This window comes from Lepisma saccharinum, chromosome 11 (genome assembly GCF_977018435.1).
Source record: "Lepisma saccharinum chromosome 11, izLepSacc3.1, whole genome shotgun sequence".
In the NCBI taxonomy this organism is placed as follows: Eukaryota; Metazoa; Arthropoda; class Insecta; order Zygentoma; family Lepismatidae; genus Lepisma; species Lepisma saccharinum.
In genome coordinates, this window is record NC_139239.1 from 85,647,501 (window position 1) to 85,672,686 (window position 25,186).

Consider the following 25,186-nt stretch of genomic DNA (forward strand, 5'->3'; position numbering starts at 1 on the left):
CATGCAAGAATATAGTTCCACTGAGACTGGGTCTATTCCGACACAACTGCATACTTGCAAGAAAACAGTTATTTAATTTGTAATATACAGACAAAATAATACATCCATTAGCAGGTATGGACTTAATTGGTTGCAATCACTGTGCAGACGAACTTAGAACCGCAGATTCGCCAACTGCAATGTGTATTGCGTTGAAGAGACACTGGAACTTTAGAGCGAGTCGAGCGAGACTGAATGCGTTGCAGAACGCGTGGAATCAGTGATACCAGTGTTGCACATCCCACTATTTTAACCCTATGTTTATTGTAGAGCGGCGAGAATGGCTGAATCTCCTGTTCAGCGCGCGGTTTCACCCGAATGTTATTTTGGGCTTCATCCGAAGGGAAATGCTCTTCAAAGTCAAGCAAGTTTTTTTAAGTGCATAATCCGCCTTGCGGCAACAAGATCAAAGTAAAACAGGGCGTGAGGTGAATGTGCGCACGAATTGTATCACGGGTCTTGAATGATTTGCGGTTTGAGTTTAGCAAGAGGAAACAATTGTTTGTTGTTTGACGACAAAAGAATCTCCGCGGTATTAAAAGATATTGCAGTGAGAAGAAACATGTTTATTATTTGGACGAGACGTCCGTCAACTCGGTGAGTGGAGGAAGGGGGAATAAAACATGGAAGGATACCACCATGCAAAACCACTGCCAGGGCTGAAGAAACCGACAATGAGGGGAAGGGGGAGGTTTATTGTTTCACCCACTAGCGGCAATGAAAGCTTTGTTGAAGGTGCATATTTACTGTTCTGCGCAAAGAAAGGTTGATTATCAGCAAGAAATGGACAGACCAAGCAGCAGACAATGCACCTGATTGTATATATCACCAATAACAAATCATGCTTTTTTGGTGGTATAACTTGAATTGCGTGTGTCTTACAGGGACGGATGTATTGCGGACGAAGCAACCACATTTTTCTTAAATGTATTTCTTTCTAAACCAAAAACAATAATTTGTCATTAAATTCAAGAGAGGCCTATTGTTGTTTACTTTTATCTCTGTTTATTTTTCGTTTTGCGTGCTCGAAATATACACACATGCTCTCATGTTTAGAAGTTATTTCGCTCTTATATTAAGTAATGACACATTTATTAAATAACATATGCGCAGAAAGTACTTTTAAAATTTAATGTTTCATAATCAAAGAGAAGCAAAAATACATTCCACTTGACATGCATGCGGGTTTTGATGTGTTGTGCGGTTGGCAATACTGTGGATTTTCTCAGTGTCTGTGATGTAAGCAGCTCAGCGGTTGAGGAAAGACTGGCACGGAAGATTCTGAGCTCAGTTCTCGCGCGGATTGATACATAAAACCTGCTGCAAACTTAGCCTGACGCGCGGCTTAGTTTCTCTGTATTTAAAATTATTTTTGTTTTGAGAATAGAGGTGCTGTCTGTGCCAGTAACCATTTTTTAGTAATTGCTAAATTAAGAGAAAGACTCTCGGTGATAAATCATAAGCAACAAAATCTAAAAGCTCTAAAATTTAATACAGGAAAATTTGCTGATGTTAGAATTAAGAAAGATCACCAAATTAAACTGTCAAATAGATTCGATATTTTGCAGGATTTAAATGATGATGAAACTATAAATAAGAATTGGGAGCAGATACATAATACAATAGAATCAGCAGCTAAAGAAAGTATAGGATACCATAAACCAAGAAAAAGTAAGCCATGGTTTGATAATGAATGTCATAACCTAATAGAAATAAAGTATCCCATATTATAGTGCTATTTGTACTCATGATCAAGTGGATGAAAATAAATCAAAATCTAAATCAGGCTAGACTTAGGTAGTTAAATAACTCTGATGATACAAATTTAAGCAATTATAATAGAATTAAGCGAGAAGTTAACCACATGTTTAGAAGTAAAATAGGAGATTACTTGAAAAGTAAAATTAACAAAATTGACACAAACAGCAAAAATAAAAATATCAGAGATTTATATAAAGGTGTAAATGAATTTAGAAAGGGGTGGCAACCTAAAATAAACTTGATAAAATATAAAAATGGCAATTTTTTAGTTGACCCAAGTGATATTTTAAATTGATGGAAGAACTACTTTAATGACCTTTTAAATGTTCATGTAGGAGATAAACAGAAGTAAATGAAGTGCACACAGCAGAACCTTTAGTTCCAAAACCTAACTTGACTGAAGTTAAAGATGCTATTAAAAGGCTAGAGAATAACAAAGCACCTGGCATTGATTTAATACCAGCTGAGTTAATTAAATATAGTGGAAATTCATTAATATTTCAAAATTCATAAATTAATTTGTTTAATCATATATATAAAAATGTATGTATGTATGTACGTGTGTATGTGTGTTTGTTTCAGCATAACTCTCAAATGCCTGGAGCGATTTCAACCAAACTTGGTACATGTATCACTTGCAATCTCGAAAGAAATACTGTGGGGGTAAGACACCCCGGCACCTCTAGGTGGGGGAAGGAGACATGAAATAGCATCTGTTGCATGCCATTTTCGAGTTATATCCTGCAAGTTATGCTTCCTGCAACAGAGCATAGCAAAGTTGGTTGCCTTCACAGAAGGTGCGATATTGCTATTCTCGAGCAATTTCAACACATATCACTTACAATCTGGATAGAAATACTGTAGGGTAAGACACCCCAGGGGGGGGGGGGGGGTAGGAAGGGATGACATGAAAAATAAATGAAAATGACTGATATTAGAGTGGAATCCATAGTTTTCGGGGTCACTAAGATGAATAGTGACACTCCCAATGCCATTCAACTCCCAGTTAATTTTACACTATAGTTTCAGTTCATTATTTTCCTGTGTAATAGAAGATTGGGATAATAATAATAATAATAAAATCGCCTTTATTGGAAGCGGGCGTGTTTCGGACTCTAGGGCCGTTCTTACAACAGACCCTTGTCTGAAAGATTAATACAATAAAGAGTATACATTGAGAAAAAAATAAAAATAAAAACATGAAAAGGATTACATATCAATACAAATATGAACAATTAAATATATAGGTATATACGCATATATGTATAAATAATGAAAAAGAAAAACAGATTTACCTATAAATTGTTGAACATAGGTATCTAATGTTTGATGCTTTTGTTTTAGTACATATACATATACAGGGTGGTGCAAAATTCCGTTTTTCAACGTGGAGGAGGTGAATCGCCAAGTGAAATGAAGACGAAAATTTAAATGGAATTTTGTTGAATGACGTACCGTGTCAGAGCTAGAGGATGCCGAAATCGTGTGAAAATGGACTTCACACCTCCATATCCCGACAATTAGTACTCATGCGGGAATCCCCTTCTGCAGCCTGCTATTCGGACACTTCCTGGCGAAATGTTCTTCATGTGCTGTGACCTCCATCATTTCCCTTTGTACCCCTATTCAATACCTGCGTTCCATGTCGGACATATTCCCGGGGAATCCCTCACTTCTTGTGGGGAATCCCTACCACATTCATTTTCGACACGTGATTTGTGCATCATTCGCTAGCCCAGGTGTGTTTTCTTTGGGGATATCGTGCCGCATCTTCTTTATGAGTACTATTTGTCGGCATATGGAGGTGTGAAGTCCATTTTCACACAATTTCGGCATCCTCTGGCTCTAACACGGTGCGTCATTCGACAAAATTCCATTTACATTTTCGTCTTCATTTCACTTGGCAATTCACCTCCTCTGCGTTGTAAATGGAATTTTGCACCACCCTGTATATTCAGTAATCTGGAACAATGAAAAATATAATAATATTAATGAAGTGAAATAAAATAATGAAATTATAAGATTTATATGCACACAGTTGCCAAATGTTACAGTGAGTATTTTTATGAATGAAAAGTTGCTCGTAATTAAGCATTTCGCTGCCTTGCCAGTAGATACTGTTTGAGATTCTTTTTAAATAGCTTATGGCTGTTGATGGATGTTAGGGCGATTGGGAGGGAATTCCATTCTTTAGTGGCAGTTACGGTAAATGATTTTCCGTAGGTGGCCGTATTATGTACTGGGACTGACAATAATTTTTTTCGTCGTGTTACATGTTCATGTCTGCTCGAATTTGTATTCAGTTTTTCAAAGAGATATGCAGGCTGTTCTTTGCCTAGTACTTTATGTGTTAAAGTTAATAATTGGTATTTCGCGAGATTCTTGATGTTAAGCCAATTCAAATTGAATAAGTATTTTGAAATGTGGTCCCTTTTTTTCAGCTTGTAAATGAATCTTTTGCATGCATTTTGTAGCTTTTGTAGCTTATTAGTTGTGGAGCTGCTTGCATTGTAAGCATCTGTGGCTCCGTAGATTAATCATGATAAAACTAGACTCTCGCACAATTTTTTTTTTTACCTCAATGCCTACAATGTTTTTCAAGTGATGTAATGCTCGAAGAGATTTGTTGGCTTTTTTCATCTGCTCTGAAATATGACCTGACCATTCTATGTGGGAATCCATGACAATGCCAAGGTTATTTACAGTATTTTCTAAGTTTAGTGGGTGGCTATTCAATTTGGGGAGAATCATGTTATCTGTGTTTTGGCTAAGCTTTTTTACCAGAAATTTCATTCCCATTTTGACAAATTTTGACTTGGTTGGGTTTAATTTTTAATAAGTTAGTTAGTGCCCATTCACTTATGGCGTTCAGGTCTTTTTGTAGTTGTGATGCTGCATTTCAGAACTCTTCTATCCTCGTATGTATGTATATCTGAGTATCATCAGCATATTGGTGATACTGCGCATGCGAGAGGCTCTTATGTAAGTCCATTACATAAATGGAGAAAAGGAGAGGTCCAGGAATGCTTCCTTGGGGAACTCCATTTTGAATGTTTAACCACCCAGAGGAACAGTTATTTTTGCCTCTGATTTGCACACGCTGCTTCCTGCGAGAAAGGTACGATGCAAACCAATCATGGATTATGCCGTTAACCCCAATGCTGTGTAATTTAGTGAGTAGAACTTCATGGTTCACACAATCGAATGCTTTTGAGAAATCAAGACATACAAGTAAGGTGATTTTGCTTTCATCGATGGCTTTTTGTTCATCATCAGCAACTTTCAGAATGGTTGTTGTGGTGCTGTGATTTGGCCGAAAACCAGATTGATGCTTTGGAAAACTAGATGTAGCTGTTACGTGTGTGAATAGCATCTTGTGTACAATACGCTCTAAAATTTTCGACATTATGGGCAGTATACTTATTGGGCGCAAGTCATTCACATTTTTAACAGGCCCACATTTTGCGATCGGTAAAACGATTGCCTTTTTCCACGCTTCTGGGAAGATACCCTGTGCTAGGGAGTTATTTATTATGACGGTTATAGTATTTAGGCAAAATGGAAGTAATAATTTTAAAATGGTTAAGTTTATGCCATTGTCTCCACATGCTGTGGAGTCTTTCCTCTACCGCCGAGCTGCTTACATCGCAGACACTGAGAAAATCCACAGTATTGCCAACCGCACAACACATCAAAACCCGCATGCATGTCAAGTGGAATGTATTTTTGCTTCTCTTTGTCTCCTGAAACATAAAATTTTAAAAGTACTTTCTGCGCATATATTATTTAATAAATGTGTCATTACTTAATATAAGAGCGAAATAACTTCTAAACATGAGAGCATGTGTGTATATTTCGAGCACGCAAAACGAAAAATAAACAGAGATAAAAGTAAACAACAATAGGCCTCTCTTGAATTTAATGACAAATTATTGTTTTTGGTTTAGAAAGAAATACATTTATGAAAAACGTGGTTGCTTTGTCTTCAATACATCCGTCCCTGTAAAACACACGCAATTCAAGTTATACCACCAAAAAAGCATGATTTGTTATTGGTGATATATAACGGGTGTCCCACTAGCTTTCGAACCCGAAAAAAACGTTATAATTTCCGAACAAACATACATAGGAAAATGAAATTCACAATACATGTACCTTGTTTAATGCTGAACACGACTCAGGGTTGAACATAAACGCACACGTCAAAATAAAGACGGTAGATGGCACCAGGGGAAGTGGTGCGTGTTGATTAGTGTGATGCGCAAGTCCCTGCATCGCGAGGATGGATCGGTACACCATACCAGAAACGTGTGTTCATTGTAAAGAAATATTGGATATCGGGATCGTATCAGACCGTTCAATGTGAATTTGGATGCCGTAAAGGTCCATTGAAGGTGGGAGTTTTGTGTGCAATTTCCCGACAGCGTATCATTGGACCCATCTTCTTTGAAGATACAGTAAACACACAAGTTTACTTACACATCTGCAGTGCATTTGTGAATCAGCTGGATGATGAATAACTCCGTCGCGGTTATTTCCAACAAGACGGAGCAACATGCCATACTTCCAATGTGTCCATGGCAGAAATTGAGTCCTTTTTTGGTGACAGAATCATCTTCAAAGGATTGTGGCCGCCAAGATCCCCAGATTTGACTCCTCCGGATTTCTTTTTATGGGGTTTCCTTAAAGGTTGTGTCTACAGAAACAAACCACGATCACTGCAAGAGATGCGAAACAACATCGAGAATAATGCGATTCACGAGATCACACCGGAGACTCTACATCGGACTTTTCACAATATGGAAGCCATGTATAAACATGTCTGGACATCCAGGGAAGACACTTGCAGCACCTGCTGTGACGATCATGTATTCAGCATGAAACAAGGTACGTGTATTGTTAATTTCATTTTCCTATGTATGTTTGTTCGGAAATTATAACATTTTTTTCGGGTTCGAAAGCTAGTGGGACACCCAGTACAATCAGGTGCTATTACTCTGGTTTCAATTTATGAATCACTTCACTAAACCAGGATTCAAATCTTGGTCTGTCAATTTCTTGCTGATAATCAACCTTTCTTTGCGCGGAACAGTAAATATGCGCCTTCAACAAAGCTTTCATTGCCGCCAGTGGGTGAAACAATAAGCCTCCCCCTTCCCCTCATCGTCGGTTTCTTCAGCCCTGGTGGTGGTTTTGCATGGTGGTTTCCTTCCATGTTTTATTCCACCTTTCCCCACCCACCGAGTTGAAGGACGTCTCGTCCAAATAATAAACATGTTTCTTCTCACTGCAATATCTTTTAATACCGTGGAGATTCTTTCTTTTCAATTGTTTCCTCTTGCTAAACTCAAACTGCAAATCATTCAAGACCCGTGATACAATTCATGCGCACATTCACCTCACGCCCGGTTTTACTTTGATCTTGTTGCCACAATTAGGATTATGCATTTAAAACAACTTGCTTGACTTTGAAGAGCATTTCCCTTCGGATGAAGCCCAAAATAACATTCGGGTAAAACTGCACGCTGAACAGGAGATTCAGCCATTCTCGCCGCTCTACAATAAACATAGGGTTAAAATAGTGGGATGTGCAACACTGGTATCACCGATTCCACGCGTTCTGCAACGCATTCAGTCTCGCTCGACTCGCTCTAAAGTTCCAGTGTCTCTTCAACGCAATACACATTGCAGTTGGCGAATCTGTGGTTCTAAGTTCGTCTGCACAGTGATTGCAACCAATTAAGTCCATACCGGCTAATGGATGTATTATATTGTCTGTATATTACAAATTAAATAACTGTTTTCTTGCAAGTATGCAGTTGTGTTGGAATAGAACCCGTATCAGTGGAACTATATTCTTGCATGCACGTTTGGATCTACATATGCGAAAACCTGCTGCAAGGTTGACTTGATGCTTGGCTTAGCTTCCTTCGGTTTTTCAGTACCAGTGTTTTCGATCTGTAACTCACGAACTTTACTATGATGGGCCTTGGATTCTTGGATGGAGTCCTACCCTGTGGGACCTGCAAATATGCTCCTCTGTGATGTTCAATTTTAAAGTTTCTTTGAAGAGATTAACCGCGATTGAGTCGGTATTCTCCCCTTCTTTTTCCTTGATGCCAAAGATTCTGAGAGATTGTCTTCTCTGATATTGTTCCAGCTCAGTTGTCTTTAGCGTCAGGTTGTTGGCAAGGCTTTGAAGCTTTTTCTCATAATTTGATAATTTACTTACATGTCATTTATAACTTTGGTGTGTTCATTGTTTATTTACTGACAGTTCTTTTCAAGGGCATTGAATTCTTTTTTAAGGTCATGGACAGCTTCAGAATTAAACTCGATTGTGTCACTCAACACTTGGATCACTGCAGTAGTTACCCGTTCAACTATTAAATCAGCAAGACATTTCTGAAGATATTCACTACTGATCTGAGCTTCGACGCACTGTTTGATGGTGTCCGAAAGGTCACCAGCACACACGGCGCTGGTTAATTTCCTCACGCTTACCTGCAGCTTTCTGTTGGGAACAAGCGTGCCTTCTTCCCATCTTGCAGCGTGGCTAGACGTGCCTCGTTGGGATCATTTTCCACTCGGCATGTTTTCTTCTATATCTGCGCTTTCTACACTTGTAATCCCACTTCAACGTTCGCACCACGAACAGGAGTAAACACATAACGTCTAGGTAAACTTCTTGCTAAACATGTTTGCGTTGTACCCAGGTGGTTCAGAGATTGAGTTGGAGTAGTTTTCTTAGCTGACTGGTGCATCCACCATCTTGAATAAGGCAATACCGGGCAATGAGCTAGTATGCCAATGCCAATGCTTTATTTACAGTTTTTTGTAAGTATCGGGACCATTGTGCCCTTGACTTACTATCATGCTCTTACAAAGTAGTGAATGTACAACATTTCTCTCGCTATAACCTGAGTCGACTGTCGGCCGAGATTTGGACAATAGTTCATCTGTATTATTTCACTATTTTGAAATTGTTGAGTTCCTTATTGTAATTTTGCATTGACAGAGGAAGGAAATAATCACTATTATTTTTCAAACCATACAATAGTTGGGTGCACTGATGAAAAGTTCTAATCACAAACTACATTTTGCACATTACTTTAAAGACACAAAACATAAAAATAACCACATAGAATAATAATAATGATAACAATATATAAGTAACAATAAGTAACAGAGAAACAACAAAATTACAATCTGTGCTTTTATAGCTGCACTATCAAGGAACACTACTCTGCTCCATTGAAAACAGTACTTTGAAGTACTCATAAACAGGGAGTATATGTAACACATAACATAATAATACAATAGCATTTTTGAATTTAGATTTGTTCAAAATTTCAGGGTATGGAGTGGGACAGAGCTAGTATGGAATAAAGAAGAAATCCCTCAACAGTGGAAATAATCCATAATTGTTCCTGTGTTTAAAAAAGGTGATAAAATGAACTGCAATAATTACCGTGGAATTTCTCTACTCTCAACAACGTATAAAATATTATCTAACATTCTTTTAACGAGACTAACCCCATATGCTAATGAAATTATAGGTGATTATCAATGTGGATTTAAACGTAACAGATCAACAACAGATCAAATTTTTCACATTAGACAGACACTTGAGAAAAAGTGGGAATATAATCAAAATGTCCATCAGCTATTCATTGATTTAAAAAAGCATATGATTCGGTCAAAAGAGATAAATTATATAATATATTAGTAGAGTTTGGAATACCTAAGAAGCTTGTTAGTATGATAAAAGTATGCACCAGTGAAACAGAAAGTAAAATTCGTGTGGGTATTAATGTGTCTGACAAATTTACAATTCATGATGGGTTAAAACAAGTAGACACATTATCTCCATGGCTCTTTAATTTTGCCTTAGAATATGCTGTTAGGTAAAAGAAACTAATTAATGACTCGGCTGTTAGCATATGCAGATGATGTAGACTTACTGGGGGATGATGTAAATACAATTAAGAATAATGCTAAAGTATTTTTCAAATCTGGTAGAGAGATAGGTTTGGAAGTTAGCACAAAGAAAACTAAATATATGCTTACAGGCCGAAACCAAGTGTTAGGTAATAATGAAAATCTAATTATTAATAACCACTCGTTTGAACCAGTTTCAAAATTCAAAGGGATGTGACAAAGCTGAAAATTTACCGATGCCGATGTACTCGCCGATAATTTTTTGAACCGATACCGATGCCGATATTTAACCGATTCCAATACATAAGATTATTAAACAGAAATGGGATGTTGATGTTATTTTCAGCATGACAAAAATAAATTTGCTATGTACATTTCTATTGCATATCCTATGTATATACATATATATTCTCTAGAGATGCAAATGTAGATTTGCATCTACTATAAGTGGTTATGTGAACTTTAAAGAAGAACATAGATTCTCAAGAAATTTAACATTAGTACACAAGCAGTTCTTTGAAATGCAAAATTAATTCCTGTTCTTAATGTTGTAAATTTAATGCTGGCAGATTCAACTTCAGAAAGACGAGTTTTGGAAGCACTTCTGGAAGTAACCTACTTCTTCTCTTATCGCAAATCTGTCCAGCAACACTGAACACTCATTCACTGAATACTGATGCAGCAGGTATGCGCAAGTATTTTCTCACCACTTGCTTCAGGTTTGGATACTCATTTTTGAATTTCCAATACAACAGCGGGTCCTGGTCATGTGGACTAGTTGGTTCAGCAATGTACTGTTTCATTTCTGATTTTGAGGTAGATTGATCCTCTGAATGAGAGTTTGCAATAATTTTGTTACAAAAACTCTACAATGATGAAGAATCATAACCTAATTTTCAAGAAATCTTACAAAACTAAAATATAAAACTTATTAGAAGGTAAAACTTTAGTATTACCTGTACCGGTTTAAATATCGGATATTTTCCGATGCCGATACCGATGCCAATATGTCAATTTCTGCTGATTTTAATCTGTAATCGGCTTCAGCACATCCCTAGTAATACTAACAAATGAAAATGATATTAAAGAAGAAATAAAAAGCAGGCTGAATTCAGGAAATGCATGTTAATTCTCTCTTCATAAACTTTTGTCTTGTTATTTAATATCTAAGAAACTAAAAAGTTAAAATATACAAAACAGTAATATTGCCTGTAATATTATATGGATAGTTATTCTTGTATGTACGCATTGCTTGCATTGTGGACTTTTGTCAAACTAAAAATAAATGTCTGATGAAGAGAGCGTGTGTTCTTCTGAAACGTCACGATGAAAAACTGTGTTCTTATGCTTGTAATAACCGTAAACTACAAGAGAAATAATATTATATGGATGTGAAACTTGGTCCCTTACATTGAAAGAGGAACATAAATTGAGAGTATTTGAAAATCAGATCCTTAGGAAAATATTTAGGCCTAAAAGGGATGAGGAGACATATGAGTGGAGAAGGTTACATAATTTAGAACTACATAATTTGTATTCATGTCCAGATATTATTAGAATAATTAAATCAAGAAGACATAGGTGGGCAGGCCATGTGGCACAAATTGGAGAGGAAAGAAGAGTTTACAATATTCTTGTTGGGAAACCTGATGGTAAGAGACCAGTAGGAAGGCCAAGACGAAGATGGAGAGATAATGTTGAGATGGACCTAAAAGAAATCGGTAGGGATGGAAAAGAGTATATAGATCTTGCTCAGGATAGGGACAGATGGAAAGCCTGTGTTGCTGCAGCCATGATGAGTCTTCGGGTTTAAGAAGGCTAGAGAGTTAGTTTGTTAGTTAGTTTGTGAATAGCCTATGACAAATTATTCATAACTTGAAACTTGGTGTAAAAATGCTTTTATGTTACAAAATAAAGTCCTAAACTTCGTTTTTTAGTGAATATCTGTGGCCACCACTCTAAACAAAGTAAATGGGAAAATTCTAAGGTATCTTTGAATTTCTCCTCTCCATCCGTCTATGCTCTTATTTAATGTCATCTACTTCTATGCCCTTATTTAGTACCATCTACTTCTATGCCCTTACTTAGTAAATGTAAATGCTCCCCCATGCTTTGCACAACACCATGAAGGTGTATAGGGGGTGTAGAGTTAGGGCCCCACACTTTTGTGATCAAGGCCAAAGGTGGGGGTGATGTGAACAGCACCACACCCTTGACTGCCTTTACCCCCCCCCCCCCCCCCCCCCCCGAGTTTCCTCCAGGTACCCACTTTATATGACACTGGGTGGTACCAGAGCCACTTGAACAGGTGGAAAAAATCCTGGTTCTTTCCTGCCAGGGATCGAACCTGAGTCTCTCGCATGGTAGTCAGACACCCTAATGACTGATCTACCGTGGCTCATTATTTAGTGCCATATGGAAAAGAGGATTTAAAGTTCTCTGCTAGATGCCATCTCTGCCATCTACTGAAGCATAGAAATCACAACCAGGGTCTAAGGTTGCAATACTTTTCCCCATTCTGGGACAATGCATGTCTTCTTCACTCTGTGCTAGTGCACCACCACAAAGTTATCAAGTCAACCTCTGGCTCCCCACAGTTTCCAGAACTTGACATTCTGTGTGAATTTTAATCTCTTTCAGGTATACTGCAACTTCTTGTTGCTATTGGACACCTTTGGATATGGGAACTTAGTAGCTCCATTGAAATGAAATGCCAAATACTGGGGTTTCATCTCTGATTTGAGTTACAACTTTCACATAACTTTAAAATATGTTGTATTTAGGGTTGATCTGATACTGATGCTCATTTACCGAAGTTCCATTTATTTTAGGCTGGGTGAACCCAGAGCCACTTTGTGCAGGGATATGGCTGGAAAAATTCCCACCTTAGATCACCCACCCTGGGAATCAAGTCTAGGTCTCCAACATAGCAGTCAGACACCATACTGACTAGAACATTATGGCTCCTACAATTTCACATCACTTTCTATGAATTGTATCTTCTGAATACAATAAACTATTTCTAGAACTAGTTCAGTATAGATAAAAAGAATGCTGGCACAATAAATAAAAATAAACAAATAAATTGTTACAAGTTGTTACTTTTGTTCTATGCATTTCACTTGTAATCAAGTATAATTGTAATTAACAGCTTCTTTTACTGATTGACTCAATTTCAAACCCTGAAGCAATTTTTTATTGACCTTCAGATTACATATTTTTGTTATTGACTTTCAGATAAATGAAAATGTTTCTTTTTATGCCAAGTTATAATCATCATCCTTTGTAATAATGAGGGGAGGAGACTACGGGAGTGCTTTAACCCCCCAAATTTTTGGAGCTGGTACAGTACCCCCTAAATCTGCAGATCCAAGTTGTACTCCTTGTACCTCCCCTCAAATAATTTGACAGAAACAAGTTGTTGCTGTTATCAGAATCTATTTTCTAATAAGTCAACAAAAAGGTTTATATTGTTTGTATACATTATTTTTTCCTTTCCAAAAAAATTCAAACCACTGTTATAACCTATTCTACTACATTATTGTAATAGTTCATTTCATCTGTGATCTTTTAAGGAGATGAAAATTGCTTAAAATGAGTGTGATATGATGGAATAATATAAAATTTGGATTATGAAATCATGTTGCATTCTAATGCCCCTCTGTGTAGAAGGGTACAACACTTTTCTAAAGAAGCAGTTGATTGGAAGTTAAGATGTAACTCTGCCTCAGAAGAGTATACAAATGGACGGACCTTCTTCCCTTTCAAATGTTTCAAATGCAAACTAACCACTTCCACAAGTGCCACAAAAGCAATTTTTGGGATTTTTACTACCTATGGAGTTATATCAATTATAATTTTCATATTCCATCACTATAAGCAGGTGCCATATAATTTTATCAGATAAATTATTTTCAACTATTTCTCTTTCTATTTAAACTGTAGATTCAGACCCAATTTACCTGGCTGAGCATAAAGTAAATCTACAATATGTTTTGACAATCTTTTGAGTTAAGACCGAGATGAGAACAAGCACAAACAACAACAAGAAGAACAAGGCTGTGACAAGTCTTGACTTGTCTATTTCGATACCATTTTTAATTGAAATATAGTAGTGGTATTTCCTAAATATTAAAACAGGATACGATTTGTGATTTTATCAGAGTGGGGGATGGACATGGTGCATTGTCGTGCATGGACTCAGACAGCAAGGAACTTCAATGAACCTTCCCTAGCGGCTTGAAGATCTTACTAACACTGAAAACAAAATTGTGGTGTAAAAGAGGAAGTTAGAAACACTGGCAACTAGAGACCATGCACGACCAACACTTGGTTAATAATGATGTATGATTGAAATGATGAAATGATGAGAGTAAATGAACATTTTTTTTTATTAAATCAGATATTTCAAATATATTTATATTAATTTATTTTACTCCAAAATTGTAGAGTCCCCAAAGTAATACTCGTAACTACAGTTATGCAACATATCAAATTTGTTTACAGGAATTGTCTCTGTTACTATTTGATGTTTATGAAGTGTACCAGTTTATGAAAACTGGTGCACTTAAATATGGCTTAGTGACTAATAGTTTTCACATTTTTCGCCCCTAGGTAACAGATGGAGACTTTAGTACACAAGGACGTTTACCAATCATGATTGGAACTGAAGACAGTGAAACCCCAAGGATTAAAATAAATCGTGGATTAAATGTGCCAATGGGGGAAACTAGAATGATAACGTCTAGTGTTTTGTTAGCTGTTGACATTGACTCTCCAGAGAACCTACTGAAATATGTTATAGTTAGAACACCTAGTAATGGCCATGTGCAATTGTTAAAATATGTGTTTCCTGATGAACAAGAGTGGAGTAATCTACAAGATGGTGATTTTTTTTATCAAGAAGATATTAATGAAGGAAACGTTAGGTATGTTCACGCAAAGGATGGTGTTTCTGGGATGTTTCCAATGCGTTTCTATATTGAAGATGATGCTGGTAACCAGCTCCTTGATCAAGCATTTATAATATCTGTATCAGAGGATATTGATCCTCCCCATATAGTAAGGAATGAAGGATTGGTTCTTAAGGAAAATGCACTAGCTGTTATATCTTCACAACTTCTGTCATCAACAGATTCAGATTCTGAACCAATGAAGCTCACTTATATGGTAAGAACAAAATGTATTTGAACAGATGTTTTTGGGTTACCAGCCAGGTTAAATTGGCATTAGCTTCCAACGTTTTGAGTGCACACATTGCTCTCATCTTCAGGGAATGTGAATATGCGCTCAAAACATTGGAAGCTACCGCCGATTTAACCTGGCTGGTAACCTGAGAACATCTGTTCGAATCATGTTGCCAGGAAAGCTACAATTCATAAAATGTATTTTAGTTTTACTACTAATGCTGATGTTTATTCTACTATTGCTACAACCTCATAACCATTTTCCCACTTTTGAAGATTTCATTTCAGTAGAGACAAAAGAAAGGATGTTTCATCAAAAATATATAATATTGGCCAGCTATAATATAAACATTATCTTGCAAGTCTTATCAAGCACCATATTTATTTTCCTATAGAACTCTGTGTTTTTTAAAATATGGTATATTTGATTCTATTATTTTGAACTGAACATGCAATAAGCATCCCTCATTTTTTAGTTTATATCCCAGATTTCACACTCTCTCTCTCTCTCTCTCTCTCTCTCTCTCTCTCTCTCTCTCTCTCTCTCTCTCTATCTCTTTCTCTGTCTCCCTCCTCTTTCCCCCTCTCTCTGGTATCTTTTTTGTGTACCTCTGTACCTCTTATTGCTTTTTGGTGAACTGCATTCTATCCATCTCCCTGCATAACTGCATGCCATTTTAAAAGTCCATTCTTGTTTTTTCTGCATTTACTGAAAGAAAAATCATGCATTTGTTACATTTATGATTGAGTGTAAATGGTTAAATTGTACACTATTCTTGAAGCAAATTCAGTACATTGAATTAGTATTTTTATTGGCAAATTCATCAATCAGTTGACATAACCTTTATTGATCAGTAATCACAATTGGCCAATTATTTAGTTATATTCTTACTAAATACATAAAATATTATATTTTACATGAAGCACTCTACATTATGCAATTCCTACATTTCAGCTTAAAATTCCACCTCGTGAAGGAATTTTGAAATTGGTGGATGGAGATAAGCATGATTCTTCAGTTATATTATGGACTCAGGCAGACATTGAAGCTGGCAGACTTGTTTACTTTCATAACTCTGAAAAGGAAGCCTATGCTGATGAATTTACTTTTAGTGTTAGTGATGGAGCAAATACTGTAAGTATGTGAAGGGAAATCGAAAATTAGGTCAACACATTTACTATTTATTATAGCATTCCTTAAATACTTGCATAAAATATAATTTTATACATGAAAGGGGAATCCTGTACTAATGATCAAAAGGCAAAAAGTTGTACTTGTGTTTATGGTTGAGATAGCTAGGTAAATCTTACTTACTTAAAAATTAAATTATTTAAAATAAAACAAAATCACAATTAAAAGTAGAATGCATGCTGTAAATTTTAGTCTCCAGTTTATTGTTAGAAACTTCTTATGCTATATTTTTTTCATAAAATGAAAATTCATGTTAACTTCTGTATTTTTTTATTGATCAGTTATTTTAATTTATTATCATTGATGGAATTGATTAGTGGAACTTTTTGCCACTTTTACCCTCATAGTATGCTAAACCTTATCTACCAAGGGAAAGTAAACTAACCTTGCCCCCTCCCCCAAATTGCCGCCAATCAATATGAGATTAAAGTGGATTTTGATGATAATTGATATATCCTTGGTCTTTTAGGCATATGTTGGTATAAAATAGTTTTACCAATATTCCTGACCTTCGACTGGCAAATTGGATGGATGATGAAAATAGGATGCATGATGAAACTAGGGTCCTCCTCCATGGCCATGCGGTTTAAGGCACCTTGCTTTTGATGGCGGCTACAGGATAGCATGGGTTCGATCCCGGGTTCAGCCTCTGGGAATTTTTGGCCTGTGTATAGGGCTGGTGGCAACCCATGATCATGAGGAAATTTGGGGAGCTACAAGTGAGTAGCATAATGTAGTCTCGAAAATCTCCTATAACAGCTGGGGGTTCGACGTGCTGACCCCACATCACCCCATTACTGGTTGAAGAACTCCACACCTCTAGGTAGGATTGTGAATGGAGACTGGAAGTCAGGAGATAGGCCAAGGCCCTTCAAGGGCTGTTGCACCACAGCTTATTATTATTATTATTATTGATGAAAATTGGATGGATGATGATGTCTGTGTTGTTAGTCTGTTTTCATGCATTTTCACACTCAAAATGTTGTTAATATTCTGATGTACGTCAGATACAAAAAGGAGACATATTGAACAGTATCCAGTTGCACTTTATGATTTATTTCCATATCATTCAAATTAATCTCAATCAAGTTTTCTACATCTGTAATGTATACAGATATGCATAAGATATGAAGTTCTCTAAAGAAATACAGAATATTAGTAATCAATTTAATTAATTTTTTTAAAGGTTTCCCAGACTTTTCACATCACTGTGCTTCCTGTTGATGATCAGTTGCCTACCATGGAAGTTCACAAGGTTCAAGTACAAGAAGGAATGAGGAAAATGATATCAGAATTTGATTTACGAGCAACAGATCTGGACACAAGTGATTCAATGCTCTACTTTAGTATCATTTCTCCCCCAAAACATGGAAAGTTTGAGTTATTGATTGGAAAATCTTATCTTCCTACTGAGGTTAGTATTGTGTGTCTATGTAGATAGTGAAACCTTGCTTTTACCATTTCAGGGGATCAATGAAAAAAAAAACCTGGAAAAATATGAAATCTGGGAAATTTTGGACAACTTCCTTTATTCAGAAGATTGAATGTATAATGTAAGAAAATGTAAACTCTGGAACTGGAAAGTCAAGGATTTTATGTATTTGTATTAAAGTTTAACATCTTTGGAAACATATTAGTAATAAATTTTACTAATTGATTAAACTGACCTGAAAAATTGCAGTAGACATTTCTTGCTCTTGGCAAAGACACGTATATTTGTGTCAAACCCAACTGGAAACTTTTCCAATTAGTTCCGATAGCCAATATGAGTTTTTAGACACTCTATCAGAAACTATTGGTCTATTGTAATGAATTGTGTTCAATTGAAAATAATTGGCCAATTGTAATGAATTATGTTCTATTGGAACTAATTGGTCAATTGTAATGAATTGTGTTCTATTGGAAATAATTGGTCAATTGTAATGAATTATGTTCTATTGGAAATAATTGGCCAATTGTAATGAATTGTGTTCTATTGGAAATAATTGGTCAATTGTAATGAATTATGTTCTATTGGAAATAATTGGCCAATTGTAATGAATTGTGTTCTATTGGAACCAATTGGTCAATTGTAATGAATTGTGTTATATTAGAAAGTACAACCTTGGTGACAATGAAGTTCGACCAGAAAGGAATACGTGATTAAATGCACAGAGGCATAGGCAGTGGAATGGGTGACCTGCAGAAGTGACGCATGTGTGTAAGAGGAGGCGTGTGAGCAGGCAAGAATCGTGATCCCAGCATGTTGCACCCAAGGTCACGTAAAGAACGAAAACGGGGAACTATACGCGTGACATTGAACTTCGACCAGGCACCAGACCCATACGGTAAATTCCAGATAGTGGCGCATTCGACGGAAGCATGATGTCACGGACACGATAAGGGAGTCCGCCGTATATAAGCGCGTGCTGTGCACCGAGGAACCGCAGTGCATCATCACCATGGCCAGGGGCAAACCTATTGACAACACCGTGAGGAGAAGAGTGGTGGAGTTGCAACGGGATGGACTCAGTGAACGGGAAATAGGGTGCCAACTGAACTTACCCAAGTCAACCGTCCACTGCATCATCAAACACCACCAAAATATGGGTACTACAGAGCCAGGTAAGGCCCCCGGTCGAAAATGCCTGCTGAGCGTGCGTGACCTACGGATATTTAGGCACTATATCCAGACCAACAATCATGTTTCTGTGGCCGAATTACGACTGTGGACTCGAGAACGCTTTCACATTGAAGTGTCAACCAGAACCATTCGCCGTTACCTACAGCGATGCGGTTACCGAGGGTACAAGGCGAAACGTAAACCCTTCCTTTCCATGTTGAACAAAGGCAATCGAATACGGTGGGCACGAATGTACCGGGGATGGACATGATTTGCCATCAATGAGCGCATGAACTGTCTTGGATGTTGAATGATTTGAGGTTGAGTTTAGGAGTAGAAAACGATTGTTTGTTGTTTGACGACAAAAGAATCTCCGTGGTATTAAAAGATATCACCGTGGAAAAAAACAAAAACATGTTAATTATTTGGATGAGTATCCGTCAACGCGGGTCATACATTGATTCAACCGTGGGAGCATGCAAAACCACCGCCAAGGCTGAAGCAATTGGAGGGGGGGGGAGGCTTATTGTTTCACGCACTGGCGGCAATGAAGGCTTTGTTGAAGACGCATGTTTACTGTTCCATGCAATGAAAGGGAAGGGTGATTATCACGAAGAAATGGACAGACCAACATTTGGCTCCTGGTTTAGTGAAGTGTTTCATAAATTGAAACCAAACAGAGAAATAGTAGCAGACAGTTCACTACATTGCATATAACAAATCAGGTTTTTTTGGTAGTATAAACTTTAAGGGCGTGTATCTCGTAGTAACGTATGTACTGCGAATGAAGCAACCAAGATTTTCATAAATGTCTTTCTTTCTAAACGATAAACAATAACTCATTAAATTCAAGAGGGGCCTGTCGTTTACTTTTAGCTTTGTTTTTTTTCTTTCGTGCATGCTCGACACATACACACATGCCCTCATGTTTCAAAGATATTTCATGATTTATATTAAGTAGGGACACATTTATTACATAATCCATGTGCAGAAAGTACTTTAAAAATTGTATGGTTCAGGAGACAAAAAGAAGCAAAAATGCATTCCGCTTGATATGCATGTATGGGTTTTGATATGTTAAGGGGATGGTAATACTGCCGATTCTCTCATTGTCTGCGATACGAAGAGCTCGGTGGTTCAGGCAAGACTGGCATGGATGATTCTGAGCTCCGTTCTCTCGCGGATTAATACATAAAACCAGCTGCAAACTTAAGCTGACGCCGAGCTTAGCAACCCTGATAGTTCTGCAGCCTACGCTGAGTAAGATTTGACATCCATTCAATGTTAAAAAGCTGAAATTACGGAGAGGCCAAAAGTTGACTTGGTAGCTTAGTGGTAAACATTGGCATGAATGCCAATGAGCCAGGCTAAGCCACGATTTTCACAGAGCCTTTCAGTAAATTATTATACATCATCTGTGTACCATATGCTATATTTTATATCTGAATGTTGCAAATGTTGTTGGTAACATTATTTTGTCATTCCTATTACAGTAAATATGCTGCCTTGAAATTTCTCGAGAAATAACAATTTACACAGATTCCATGCTTAATAAAAACTTGGAAAAACTTTTAAAAATATATATATATATTACTAATTTTAATACATTTTGCAGATTGTCCATGTAGCCAGCCACAGGACATCAATTGGCCATTTCTAAAAATGTGATTAAGGATTTTTTATTTCATTGTCACTGTTCTACCCACTGTTGTTTCTCTGGAGAAGAGACATGTGCATGTGTTGAAATGTTGAGGCAATGCATTTGTAAGTAATGGAAATCAAGAATTTTTAATGTTGCTATTAATTTTACCTTACAGGGATTTACCATGCTTAATATATATGAAGGGCAAGTATTTTACCACCATGATGGATCTAACACCTTAAAAGATGAATGTCTATTAAGCCTTTCAGATTCTACCAATCCACAGTATAAGAGACTAGGAGATGAAACACCTATTACTGCACCAACTGTAAGTGGAAATGCACTTTTTTATCTAACACTATATATTGTCTACTTCATTGTTCAGAAAGTTACCTTTTAAAAAGTAACTAGTTACAGTTACAGCTACTTGCCTCAAAAAGTAACACAGTTACAGTTACAGTTACTCATTTTAAAAAGTAACTCAGTTACAGTTACTGATGCTTGAAAAGTAACTGTAAGGTTACTTTTACAGTTACTTTGTGTTGGAAATTTTCTTCCAAGCAATTTCTTTGTATGTAGTACAACTGATGATCATTAACTGGTATAAAATAATATGTGAAGACTTACATGCATTTAATTTGTTCCTCTTGTTGGTTCGTAAATCTTATAAGTCTTAATTATATATATAAGTCTTCAGATATTTATATTATTCAGTAGAGTCGGAAGGTATGGAGGATACAAATTACCAATTATTTCTTGCAAGTTGAACCCTCAGCTGTTATAGAGATTTCTGAGACAGGGTTACGCTACCTACTCGTAGCTCCCAAATAATACTCCCAGTACAAATGCAATTCATACATTACTGATTCAGATACCTTTGTGTGTGTGTGTGTGAAATTGTGATAGAGAATGGGCAGCTCTAGAAACTGTACGAAGAAAATTGTGGACTTTCCTTTTCTTTAAAAAAATATATTATTTGTTTATTCTTTTAAAAGTTCATATCCTTTTAACGCTAGAGAAATATTTTATAAAGTTTTCTTTTTAGAAAAAGATATTTAACAATAGTAAGAACAGAAAATCCTTTCCTTTGTGTATTGTATTAGGTATTGCAGTTCTGGATAGGTTTTTGTGTTCGTACTACACACATTTAAAAAAAAAATGTTTATATAGAATTTAAAGAAAACAATACATTTTCACAATCACAATGCACAGAAGTTCTTATATGAATTAAATACGAGGGTCACTATTTATATTTTGAGCCTAACAATGAAAAAACAGGAATTTGGCATTGAAAACTGCTTTATTGTTTTTTGAAGTATTCTCCTTTATGGTCAATACACTTTTGCATTTGTTTGAACCATTTGTCAAAGCAGTTTTTCCAATCTTCTTGAGACACCTCCATAATATGGTTTTTGAACGCATCAACGGCATCTTCCGCCGACGAAAATCGTTGTCCACGCAATTTATTCTTGACATTTGGGAACAAGAAGAAGTCATTGGGTGCCAAATCAGGACTGTATGGTGGATGACCCATCAATTCGATTTTTTGACTGTTCATAAAGTCGGTTGTTAGATGAGATGTGTGACAGCTGCATTGTCTTGATGAAGAATGATCTGACGGCGTTTTTTTTGTTTTCCGTATTTGACCGAAGACCTCTGACAAACAAATTGTTGTGTACCAACGTTCCTCTAAAGGCACAGTTGCCACATGAACAGTTTTCCTGAAAAAACAGGCGACCATTTGTTTCGATGTGCTTCGAGCGCGAACAACTTTCGTTGGATTGGGTTAATCTTGAAACACCCATACAGTCGACTGCTGTTTACGTTCCGGCTCATATGCATATATCCATGATTCGTCACCTGTTACAATCTTATATACGTCTTTTGAAGCACCACGATTGTATTTATTGAGCATTTGTTTGCACCAATTGACGCGAGCATCTTTTTGAGTTTTTGTCAAATTGTGTGGGATCCAACGACAACATACCTTTCTCACAGCTAAATGATCATGTAATATTTTATATATGCTGGTGTAACTAATGCCTATGGTTGCCTCAATCTCACAGTATGTCACATGATGATCTTGCAGTATTAGGTTTTGCACAGCATCAATGTTTTCTTGACCAACAACTGATTTTGGAAGACCTTCGCGAATCTCCTCGGTGAGCGAATGGCGGCCACGATTAAATTTGTTATACCAGCGTTCCACAGTGGCAAAGGATGGCGCTTCATCGCCAAATGTGGAAGTAAGTTGATCGATGCACTCTTGTCTTGATAATCCACGTCGAAAATCGTAAAAAATCATCACACGAAAATGTTCACGAGTTAATTCCATTTTATTGTTGTTCCGCAATCTCTTGAAGTTATTATTCAGCAGCAACAGTGTTACCAACCATATCTGAAATTATATGAAATATAATTTTATTAGTTACTCTTTATATTGATATAACCTTTTTGTATCTGAGTTTAATTAAATATGATTTACATGTGTCTCAAATCGAGAAGATCATTTGTAATAACCCTGTATATTATTGTCAGCTATACAAATCCAAAGCATTCTTTTCATGAGTCGAAGTTAAGTCTTAAACATGTCACATTTTATACACAGCACTTGCTTTCAGATATGTTAAGAACATTAAAGAAAAAGAGCCCTGTTTTTTTAAAGTATTTATTTGTATTTTCAGGTGCTTTATTTTGAAATTCTACCTGTGGATGACGGAACTCCAATAATTTCTTACAACAATGGTCTACAAGTCTTGGAATATATTGATGGAAAGGTCAGTTTGTGCTTATATTTGTTTTTTTCATTATAGTTAATCAATCTTTTCACCAGCAGAGAAAGACCTGTTTGTAGCCATCATATTTGGGCCTCCCTGTTTGTCTAGTGGTAACGTTGTCACTTTGTAATCAATGGATCTCATGTTTGATTCTTCCCAGTGGATTCAAACATTCATAACTGAACTTCTTTCATCTCTCTTATTACATTGAAATCTAAGGCGTTTTTAACCTTGTGTCCATCGTTTGCTTCAGACCGACCCATGTAGTTATTTTCTTTTAATTACTGTCAGAAAATCAAGAAAGCATTCAACTATTACAACACCAAAGTCATACTTTTTTACATATCAGTTAATCATAGACATCTTTTCCACGTGCCTAACATCTAGGATACCTTCCAACATGATTTTGCTTCCTTGGCATCTTTAGAAGCCATTATCAGTAAGTAATAAGTTATGTAGTAACTTCAGACATTTCATAGCATAGCATTTAATCACCTGAAGTATTTTGACATGCCTAATAGTTTTAGAGTAATGTATTTTTATGATCTCAACATTCTCTTTCATTGATAATGGGTGTATGTGTGTGTGTGTGTGTGTGTGTGTGTGTGTGTGTGTGTGTGTATGTATGCATATAATTTGTTTCTGCCCATAAAATATCTTCTTAAGTTTAAGTTATACATTAAAAGTTTGCTTATATACAGTAGAACCTCGATTTTATGTTTTTCAGGGACCAAGATGAAAGAACTTAAAATGCGAGGAAAAATGAGGGAAAAAATTATAGCATTGTGCTCTATTGGGACCATAAAGATTGAATGTATAATGTGGGAAAATGTAAAACTGGGGAACATGTAATCGGAGTTCCACTGTATATCATACTGATTGTTATTCTTTATTATTATCCATAGAATTTTCATTTTTTTACATTACTAATGTATATTAATAAAGATGTTATATTTCTTAGACAGCCAATTTTAATATGTTGCAGGCAAGAGGTGTTATATCTAATCGTGATCTTCGAACAGATGATTTAGATACTACACCTAATAATATAATATATACAGTTACGCAACAACCAGCTTATGGATATCTCTACTTGGCATCAGCACCAGAAATCCAGGTTTCGATTTTTTCTCAAGGTAAGTTTATACAGCTTACATGGCTGCATTATTATTGGAGATTGAAATCTGTCATCATCAGCGCAGTCAGATGAAGAGTGGTGATAGTGTGCAAATGTCGTACAAGATGGCACTTGGAACAGTGCTCCTGGCTGAATTAGTGAGGGTTGGTTTGATAATTATCAGATAGAGAGTGAAAAGTATGGGGTAGGTTGTAAAGAAGTTGGTGGGGAGGAAAGATGAGGTTATTGGTTCGCTGCATCAAGTCAATGGGATATGTTTGCTACGATAGTAATTTGAATTCCACTTTAAACCGTATGTCCAGTTCTGATCTCCTATCTGTGCATAAAGTGGACTTTAAAAAACTGAACCAATGCTACACTCATGGTTATGAGATTCAGCGATACCTAACATGTCCTTGTTTAATGAAGAGTGTCCAGCATGTTGGGCAAATGCTTACATGTACAGTGCATTGTCAACATCTTCAACAAAAGAGCACATTAGGTACACCCAAATATGCTAGCAAAACAGTCAGTAAAAAACTTAGAGAATGTTTTTAATATGTTCTGCACATGTGGATGGAAGTGTGGGATGAGGTAATGGGGAACGGGGAACAAGCTTTGCGCTATCAAGCCCATGCATGGCAATCCTCATACCATCCCTCCTGTTGAGAATAGGTTATTTTAACTTGGCTTTACATTGAACAGTCATCTTACACATCGTTATTTGCCACAAGGGTTGGGCTTTCCAATCTGTTGTGTAAGTAATGTTATTTTAAGTGCTTGGCATATTGAATGTGCCATTTTTAACATCCTCGGACACATTTTTCACCTTCCCAATAGTTTACCATCCATGTTGGAAGATGATGACAGGTTTCAACCAGAGGTGCAACTATGATTTTTTGTCTGGGGGAGGGGGGAGGGGGACAAGT

General features: G+C 36.6%; 1 protein-coding gene across 2 annotated transcripts in view; it reads left to right on the plus strand.

The window, feature by feature from the left end:
* The window catches only part of LOC145994954 (extracellular matrix organizing protein FRAS1-like), a 408,454-nt gene that overhangs the window by 283,641 nt on the left and 99,627 nt on the right, over positions 1-25,186 (plus strand). For both annotated transcript variants that reach the window (XM_083131481.1, XM_083131482.1), the window contains 6 exons: positions 14,356-14,910; positions 15,883-16,062; positions 17,306-17,533; positions 20,539-20,691; positions 23,048-23,140; positions 24,126-24,276. In XM_083131481.1, the coding sequence (XP_082987607.1) occupies positions 14,356-14,910; positions 15,883-16,062; positions 17,306-17,533; positions 20,539-20,691; positions 23,048-23,140; positions 24,126-24,276 (1,360 nt within the window). The remainder of the gene's footprint in view (positions 1-14,355; positions 14,911-15,882; positions 16,063-17,305; positions 17,534-20,538; positions 20,692-23,047; positions 23,141-24,125; positions 24,277-25,186) is intronic.